At 39.5% G+C, this 10671-nt stretch overlaps 1 protein-coding gene across 1 annotated transcript; it reads left to right on the forward strand.

The window, feature by feature from the left end:
* Positions 1-9958: 9958 nt before the first annotated feature.
* LOC138928467 (uncharacterized) lies at positions 9959-10384 on the forward strand. Its single transcript, XM_070285544.1, has one exon. It carries the CDS (start codon positions 9959-9961, stop codon positions 10382-10384), a length of 426 nt encoding a protein of 141 aa, XP_070141645.1.
* Positions 10385-10671: the final 287 nt, after the last annotated feature.

Consider the following 10671-nt stretch of genomic DNA (forward strand, 5'->3'; position numbering starts at 1 on the left):
TCGTATATTTTCCCTGCTGGGTTCGGGACCAACTTCTTAGCTTGACGACTCCAATAGAAAAGATCGAAGCCAGAAGCTGGAGACCCGAAGAACCCTTCACCGATTTGCACTTCGGTATTCACCAGCTGGTGGTTTCAACTGTCATTTTTAAGACGTTGCCAGATAAGGGATCGATACTAATTATCGCTACTATTTTTAGGCGCGTATCATTTTAATTTCAAAAAAATACTAAAAAGTTTTTATATGGGTCCATTAGGGCCGCGTTGCCGCTTGCTCCCCGGTCGATCTAATGTGGGGGAGTTTTGCGAAGTGAAGCTTTCCCTCAGCGATCTTTTCCTCGCCCCAGGTAAGCTTTACCTTCTTCTCTGGGGGCCTGGGAATTGAACAGCAGCCTTTGCTAGAAACTGTACTATCGCGGTCGGGGCAAGTAGCGATAACCCGTATCCGTATATTAATACAGTGCCCATTGCCCAGCCGGCGACCTCGGCGAGGGTTCAGATGGATAATTTTTGCCAGCCATATTGGATCATTAGGAATCGATTCATTTTGGTCAAATTAACGAAAAATCAAAAATATGTATATATATGTATGAGTTGTTTATTTCTTTTTTCACATGACGTTGATGCACTAGGTACAGTACGAGGGTGGTCCGATAAATACTCGTACATATCAAGTGGAACTTCCAACCACATGCTTGTTAGTGTTCGGTAAATAGAAAAGGATGCGAGAAAACTACTACTGACGTTCTGCCGAATTGGTTGCTAAGTGGGTTAAAATAAAAGTTTTTAGTTTAAGAAGGCTATCTACATTTCATTATTATGGTGTTGCATTTGGTGTACAAAGCATTATAATTTGCAGAGAGGACTCTAAAGGGTTCATGCAATTCAAAGGATGTTCTACAGTGGGGCAAAACTATTACATGAAAATTAAGCCGATTTAACAAGTTAGCACTCTTCACGTCACCGCGGAGTAGGTTATAGATGAATGTAATACCTAGCATGGTTCTACAATCAGATAAAGAGGGTATGTTAATTAGCAAGAGTTTACTAGTATAATACGGTAACCTCTGGTTAAAGCGAAAAATTCTTTTGAAGCGATTCTATGCGTTTACTATGGACGCCATACTGAGGGCTCCAAACGCAAGATCCATATTCTAAGATAGGACGAACAAGTGAAGTGTATAGGGATTTTGTAGCATAGGGGTCATTGAATTCCTTCGAATACCGTTAACCAATCATACCCCTGGCTTTATTTACACATGAAAAGATGATCGATAAAGTCAAGTTTAGGGTCCAGACGGACACCCAAATCATCAACTATATTAATTCTTTCCAAAGCGCAGCATTTCAGCGTATAATTTGCAGGCTTAGGAACGATATGGGAGAATGTCATTAGCTTGCATTTAGAGCCGTTTAAGTTTGATAAGTTCACGCGGCACCATGTTTGAGAATTGTTAAAATCTCTCTGTAGGTCTTACTGGCAAGAAGCGTCCTTATATATACAAAGTTTGACATCGCTAGCGTACATAAGTACTCTGGAGTTAGTCAAAGTACATTAGAAAGTTTATTTTTAAAAAAGAGCTTTTACGTCCTGCCATTCAGATAACATGAGATCCAATTAAGAAGATCAATCGGAAATCCCATTAAATCGAGTTTCCGAACAAGAAGAGAATGGTTAAAAGAGTCAAATGCTTTTCTGAAAGCAGTATATATTACATCTGCATAGCATATAATAATTTGGTTTTGATAAAAAAAAAAGTTTAGTCTTATAAAAAATATAAACATTTAAATATATAATATAATAAACATTATCAATTTAAATGCTGCAAACACACAAAACAAAGTTTCATTACATTTTACCTATACTTATTCTATTTACAATTTGATAGTTATATTTTTACACTCGCAGCTTTTCATTTTTCTCTACATCTACATATCGTTTCTATGGTAGCTATATGATATGGGAGTCCGATTTTCATAAAATTAAAACCGATCTTCTAAAATAACTGTAAAATTTTCGTCAAGGAGAGAATTGCTCGTAGCGGACACCAGCAATTTATTGATAAGATTGCATTTGGTGGCTCCCCATCTATCTAAACAAACTCGGGAAACTCGCGACACCCGGGCCATAAACAGAATCCCGCGATCGGTCACGCACTTCACACCAGTTGCATGCAGACATCGCAGGTATTAGTTATCTAAGTTGTTCACATGGCTGTATCCAGCTGTTTATGTTTTTATAGGTTAAGCCCATGTAACCCAAAAGTAGACCTAAGTAAATATCCTTTGCCCCAAAAACATGTATATAAACCCCATGCAATATCCAATAAAATCAGAACGAAAAGAACTTTTTGCGTATTCACTTCTCCGCAGCCCAATTGGTATTGTACTTATTGCGGCGACTATTGCCAGTGGTACTGAACCTGAGGCACGCAATAAAAACTATTTCAGCATTAGGATTTAATCTGAATCCGCACATTTGGTGACCTTCGACTTCGAAACGCATTTTATTTGAAACCAACTGCAGCAATCACGGTACTGATTAATTGGTCATATTTGGTGACCTCCGAATCTGAATCACAAGTTGGTCAATCACGGTAGTAATTAATTTGTCATATTTGGTGAACCCCGATTTTAAATCGAAATTTTTTCAAATTTGGACTCCAATTTGACAACGCATAATTAGATCAAATTTTCGATCTGCTTATCCTATTCAGATTTGGTGACATCCATTTCTGCAGGGAAATTTAGTTCTTTGGAACTCGCATAGGGATCATTGTTTGATCAAAATTTTGAACCGCATTTCGTTCAAAATCCATATTAATTGTAAATCTACTGAAGAAATCAATGTAGTGATTAATGCGTCATATTTGGTGACCCCCGACTTCTAACCGCATTTTGTTCGAAAGCTGATTTAAAATAATTTTAAATTAATTGAAGCAATCACGTTAGTAATTAAATGTTCAACAAGGCGACCAAACCGCATCAAAACAGAAGTTCATTTGGCGAACTCTGTTTCTAACTGCTATCAACTGGTGATAGACAGTGCATAATAGGCAAAATCGGTGTGAGTCGAGGCACATCATAACAAAATACCTTTTAAGGTTTATTTAATAAAGTAAAATTGCATCGTTAAGCATCAAATCTCTATTGGATGAACAGCAGACGCTGGGCGAGCGCATTCAAGCTCTTAAAAGGAATTTCAAAAAGGATTCCGACAGCAGGAAAATCAAACCGGCATACTATACGAAGCGGTTGGCAAATCTGGAGGGATTCTGGATAAATTTTGCCAGCAGCGAGCCATAATTATTTTATTAATAATTACTTCATCGAAATAAGAAATTTAGTAATTAAATACCAAAATATATTCAACACTAAGCTCGCAGCATTAAAAATGAAACGCAGTCAATTGCATCTACGGAAGAGGATCTAGAAATTGAATCCATGTTTCGCGAGCAAAGGGCACTGATCGACAGCTTGGAGCGCATTATGAGCAAAGTAACGCTCGACACATGCCAAAATTTTGAGGCAATTATTATGGAATATTGAAATGAAATGAAATTAAAAACATTCATGTCCAAATAAACAAAAAATTTCAAAATCCTAAGAAATTGGGATATGACGATTCCCGATATTTAGTGGCCGTTGCCAAAGGTAACGATTCCCAAATTTGATGGAAATTACCTACAATTGCAACCATTTCATGACTCATTCAAGAAAATGATTCATGAATCAGCAAATACCCATAATTCAAAAAATGTGGTATTTAGAGACTAATTTAATTGGACAGGCGGAACGTTTAATTCGTCACTTGTCGCTTACAGAAAGCAATTATGCGACAGCTTGAAAAATCTTGCAAGAACGGTATAGCAACAAAAGAGTGCTATGCAACACTCGTATCCAAAAATTGTTAGATTATGCACCCATATCTAATGATGCGAAAGGAATAAAGGCACTGCATGACAATATAAAAGAAACGTTATCTGCATTAAATAATATTGAAATTAAAACGGATAATTGGGATCCAATCCTTTTACACTTATTAACAAATAAGTTGGATCGCCAAACACACTTGCTGTATGAGCAGTCAATTCCTGGTACAAGGAATTTACAATCAATACAGGAATTTTTGGAATTCTTGGAGTAAAGATTTCTCACGCTGCAGGCCATATCCGGTGAGAAAACCAAAACGCCTAGCACGTGTGCTGCAGGAGCAGAAGCACAATTTAATTGGTTCTTTTGCAAAAAACCAAATCATAGCATTTCTAAATGTAATGATTTTTTTTAAAAAGACTCCAGCAGAGCGACTTAGCTGGACGCAAAAGAACAAACTATGGTATGTGTTAAATGTCTGCAATTCATACCTCCACAACATGCACAAGGAGGAATTGCTTTACATGCAACAAAGGACATAATACACTACTGCACCTTAAAAAGGTTGCTGACAACCAAGAGACCATTACTGCAGCATCAGTAAGCGGCACACAAGAAAGCTACGTACTCCTAGCCACGGCAAGAGTCATCGTCCTAGGCAACAATGGACAAACGGCGGAATTCAGGGCACTATTAGACTCTGGATCCCAGATAAATGCAATTTCTGAGAGAGCAATTCAGAAATTGTCATTGAAAACCACGAACTCTATGCTTAAAATAAACGGCATAGGTGGAAAGGCACACACGTCAAGTTCCAGAATCAAAGTAGAAATAAATCAAAATATGAAAACTTTGTCTCAAGACAGGAAGCGATGGTAATGCCTCACATTGTTGCGGATCAGCCAACATATCAAATATCGTTGGAAAATCGAAAAATCCCGAACATCACGTTGGCCGACCCTAAATTCGGAAGTCCAGGTAAAATCGACTTGCTGATTGGAGCAGAGCATTATTTCGAAATAATGCTATCAGGAAGTCTACACCTCCACAAGGGACTACCAAGACAGAAAAATATCAAGCTTGGGTGGATTGTAGCTGGAAAAATATTAAATGAAGGAAGAACATCGTCCGTTTGTGCAGTTCTCACGGAGGCAGAGAAAGTAGATGAACAACTAGAGAAGTTCTGGGAATTTGACAATTTTCAACCCGAAAAGAAATGTTATTCACCGGTTGAAAAGCAATTTGAGGGCCACTACCTAGAAAATATTCAGCGAGCACAAGACTCAAGATTCATCGTCCATTTACCATTTCTGGAGCATACATCAGCCCTGGGGGCGAGTCGTGACATTGCCACGCGACGATTCTTATCCCTAGAAAAAAGGCTGCAAAAAGATCATGTGATCAAGGAAGGCTACATAAACTTTATGAAGGAATATGAAGAGCTTGGACACATGAAAGAAGTTCCTTTGGTAAATTTACCAAGGGCACACTACTTCATTCCGCATCATTGTTTGTTGAAGCCAGAGAGTCCCACAACAAAATGACGTGGTTTTCGACGCATCAGCAGTAACATCCTCTGGAAAGTCATTAAATGATTTGTTGCACAAAGGCCCAACAGTGCAAAATTCATTAATGTCGATATTGCTGCACTTTAGAATACACAAATATGTATTCACTGCCGACATTAAGAAAATGTACAGGCAAATTTGGATTAATCCAAAGGATCAACACTATCAAATGATAGTATGGAGAAGTAATCCATCGGAAACGTTGAAATATTACCGTCTGAAAACGGTGACATATGGCACAAAATCAGCACCATACTTAGCAACGAAGTGCTTAGAACATTTGGCAAGTAAACAAATGCAGCATTATCCGGTAGGATCTCATGCACTTAAAAATGATTTCTATGATGATTGCATCACTGGAGCAGATACAATGCCCGAAGCCCTGCAGATAAGAACTGAGCTAAACAACATTTTGCTAAGTTCTGGGTTTAAATTACGAAAATGGTGCGCAAACAATAATCAACTACTACAGGGATTAAATAAAGATGACATAATCCCTGAAGTTCAGTTGGAAGATACTGCGTATGAAGATTGCAGTGTCAAAACTCTTGGAATTATTTGGAATCCCAAGATCGACAAACTTTGCGGCAAAACACAAGTGGCCACAAACATCAAAATAACGAGACGCGATGTAGTCTCAGAAATATTTAAATTATTTGATCCTCTTGGACTATTCTCTCCAGTTGTCATAAAGGCCGAAATATTTATGCAAGGTCTGACCAAAGAGAAATTTGAATATAACGAAGAATTACCGGAACATCTACAGAAACAATGGATTGCATTCCGAGAAAGCTTACAGGCTTTGAATGAAATAAAAATTTCACGACATGTCTTTTAAGGTAGGACACCGACGACGAAGGAAATAAACACATTTGTAGACGCTTCAGAAAATGCAAATGGAACTGCAGTATCTTCGAGCAGTTCACAAGGATAAAAGAGTAACTGTTCAACTACTATGTGCAAAATCGTATTTGGCACCAATAAACACAATAACCCTTCCTCGATTGGAATTAAAGGCTGCAGTGCTTAGGGCGCAGTTAACGTTCACGGCACAGGAACAGCTGTCCATGCAAGCAGTTCCTACATATGATTCCGAAATTGTGCTTTCCTGGATAAATAGCCCGACCACAATAAAGGACAAATTTGTGGCAACAAGAATTACAAGGAATTTACAATCAATACAGGAATTTTTGGAATTCTTGGAGTAAAGATTTCTCACGCTGCAGGCCATATCCGGTGAGAAAACCAAAACGCCTAGCACGTGTGCTGCAGGAGCAGAAGCACAATTTAATTGGTTCTTTTGCAAAAAACCAAATCATAGCATTTCTAAATGTAATGATTTTTTTTAAAAAGACTCCAGCAGAGCGACTTAGCTGGACGCAAAAGAACAAACTATGGTATGTGTTAAATGTCTGCAATTCATACCTCCACAACATGCACAAGGAGGAATTGCTTTACATGCAACAAAGGACATAATACACTACTGCACCTTAAAAAGGTTGCTGACAACCAAGAGACCATTACTGCAGCATCAGTAAGCGGCACACAAGAAAGCTACGTACTCCTAGCCACGGCAAGAGTCATCGTCCTAGGCAACAATGGACAAACGGCGGAATTCAGGGCACTATTAGACTCTGGATCCCAGATAAATGCAATTTCTGAGAGAGCAATTCAGAAATTGTCATTGAAAACCACGAACTCTATGCTTAAAATAAACGGCATAGGTGGAAAGGCACACACGTCAAGTTCCAGAATCAAAGTAGAAATAAATCAAAATATGAAAACTTTGTCTCAAGACAGGAAGCGATGGTAATGCCTCACATTGTTGCGGATCAGCCAACATATCAAATATCGATGGAAAATCGAAAAATCCCGAACATCACGTTGGCCGACCCTAAATTCGGAAGTCCAGGTAAAATCGACTTGCTGATTGGAGCAGAGCATTATTTCGAAATAATGCTATCAGGAAGTCTACACCTCCACAAGGGACTACCAAGACAGAAAAATATCAAGCTTGGGTGGATTGTAGCTGGAAAAATATTAAATGAAGGAAGAACATCGTCCGTTTGTGCAGTTCTCACGGAGGCAGAGAAAGTAGATGAACAACTAGAGAAGTTCTGGGAATTTGACAATTTTCAACCCGAAAAGAAATGTTATTCACCGGTTGAAAAGCAATTTGAGGGCCACTACCTAGAAAATATTCAGCGAGCACAAGACTCAAGATTCATCGTCCATTTACCATTTCTGGAGCATACATCAGCCCTGGGGGCGAGTCGTGACATTGCCACGCGACGATTCTTATCCCTAGAAAAAAGGCTGCAAAAAGATCATGTGATCAAGGAAGGCTACATAAACTTTATGAAGGAATATGAAGAGCTTGGACACATGAAAGAAGTTCCTTTGGTAAATTTACCAAGGGCACACTACTTCATTCCGCATCATTGTTTGTTGAAGCCAGAGAGTCCCACAACAAAATGACGTGGTTTTCGACGCATCAGCAGTAACATCCTCTGGAAAGTCATTAAATGATTTGTTGCACAAAGGCCCAACAGTGCAAAATTCATTAATGTCGATATTGCTGCACTTTAGAATACACAAATATGTATTCACTGCCGACATTAAGAAAATGTACAGGCAAATTTGGATTAATCCAAAGGATCAACACTATCAAATGATAGTATGGAGAAGTAATCCATCGGAAACGTTGAAATATTACCGTCTGAAAACGGTGACATATGGCACAAAATCAGCACCATACTTAGCAACGAAGTGCTTAGAACATTTGGCAAGTAAACAAATGCAGCATTATCCGGTAGGATCTCATGCACTTAAAAATGATTTCTATGATGATTGCATCACTGGAGCAGATACAATGCCCGAAGCCCTGCAGATAAGAACTGAGCTAAACAACATTTTGCTAAGTTCTGGGTTTAAATTACGAAAATGGTGCGCAAACAATAATCAACTACTACAGGGATTAAATAAAGATGACATAATCCCTGAAGTTCAGTTGGAAGATACTGCGTATGAAGATTGCAGTGTCAAAACTCTTGGAATTATTTGGAATCCCAAGATCGACAAACTTTGCGGCAAAACACAAGTGGCCACAAACATCAAAATAACGAGACGCGATGTAGTCTCAGAAATATTTAAATTATTTGATCCTCTTGGACTATTCTCTCCAGTTGTCATAAAGGCCGAAATATTTATGCAAGGTCTGACCAAAGAGAAATTTGAATATAACGAAGAATTACCGGAACATCTACAGAAACAATGGATTGCATTCCGAGAAAGCTTACAGGCTTTGAATGAAATAAAAATTTCACGACATGTCTTTTAAGGTAGGACACCGACGACGAAGGAAATAAACACATTTGTAGACGCTTCAGAAAATGCAAATGGAACTGCAGTATCTTCGAGCAGTTCACAAGGATAAAAGAGTAACTGTTCAACTACTATGTGCAAAATCGTATTTGGCACCAATAAACACAATAACCCTTCCTCGATTGGAATTAAAGGCTGCAGTGCTTAGGGCGCAGTTAACGTTCACGGCACAGGAACAGCTGTCCATGCAAGCAGTTCCTACATATGATTCCGAAATTGTGCTTTCCTGGATAAATAGCCCGACCACAATAAAGGACAAATTTGTGGCAACAAGAATTACGACGATTCAGGAAGCAACGTTACAAAAGGAATGGAGACATGTCCCATCAGAACAGAACGCCGCGGATGTTGCATCAAAAGGAATATGTGGTTCCAAATCACAGAATTTGGTTTTATTGGCCAATCTTTCTGTATGGACCAGCGTCAAAATGGCCAGCACCGTTTATTGCATCCAAAATTGAGCGCATGGCCAAAACTGCAGAAACATCGTTAGGAGCAGTTAAAGAAAATAGCAGTCTAATATACAATATAAATCACGGAAAATAAATTTCCAAGCTACTACGGATAGTAGCTTATATCCTGCGGTGGAGAAGAAAACCACTAGTTGCAGGAGCAACAATAAACGTTGAAGAACTTGAACGAGCAAGGAAATTAGTTTTTTGCACCATCCAGCAGAAGCATTTCAACGCAGAGTTCAAAAGTTTAAAGAAGTCTCGCGATGTCGAAAAGAGCAGCAACAAAAGCTCTCTCACTCCGTTTATAGATCAGGACAATCACATCCGAGTTGGCGGAAGGTTGGAAGCAGCTGCATTATCCATTCGACCTTCATCGAGTGCAGACGTGCTTACGGACGACAGCTACGCGGGGTTTATTCTCGAAGTGTTTTTTCATGGTGAAAAAGTAAACTCGGAACTCTAAACTACTGATAGTTAGGCCAAGCCCTACAGTACGTATGACAATACGGACACTAGTGCGTGAGACGTGTTTTTGAGCTGCAAAGTTCATTTATATGGTGCCACGCGTAACAAGCTCAAAATAATGAGTGGCGATCAAAAGAATGAGCGTAGAAGCTCTGCAAACCAAAGAAACGGCTGCTTTGCGTATTTCTCAACTCGCGATATCGAAGTAGAAAAAATGTCTACCAAGCCCAACCCGGCTCTACTGACCGCCGATGACAAGAGCGCGCGCTCTTCCTCACCTGCCCTACTCACTCCAACTCCCACATCTTGGAGCTATCAATGCCAAACACCACCACCACCGGCTTCGATGGAAGAGGCACCAACAACAAGCAGAGCTGCAATTTCTGCAAACGCAGCACAAGCAACAGTAACAACTAAACCAACGAAATCGGTGCCAACGGCCGCAGCGCCAAATTCAATGGTAACCAAAACCGTGAGCTCCGATAAGCAACAAGCGGTTCCGGCCATACAGACTGGCATAGATCGCTACATACAAATTAAGCGTAAGCTTAGCCCACATAACACGGTTGGTAACAATCCTAAGATCAACCGTGTCACCAAAAGCTACGACCTAAACAACTCAACAGATTTTCTCCGCTAGCAGCTGATGAGAATAACCAAGCAGAGCCGGAGCAAGAGACTCAAAAACAGCCAAAGCCCCCATCCATCTATATTAGGGAGAAAAGCTCAAACGCCCTGGTCAACAAAATTGTTGCGCTGGTCGGGGACGGAAACTTTCATGTTGTTCCGCTTATTAAAGGGAACATTTGCGAAACAAAAATTCAAACCAAAACAGAAGAACACTTCCGGGCTGTGTCTAAATACCTGGAAGAATCCAAAAAGAATTTTTGCACCTACCAACTAATAAGCAGCAAAGGACTGCAAGTC

The sequence above is a fragment of the Drosophila kikkawai genome, chromosome 3L (genome assembly GCF_030179895.1).
Source record: "Drosophila kikkawai strain 14028-0561.14 chromosome 3L, DkikHiC1v2, whole genome shotgun sequence".
Taxonomy (NCBI): Eukaryota; Metazoa; Arthropoda; class Insecta; order Diptera; family Drosophilidae; genus Drosophila; species Drosophila kikkawai.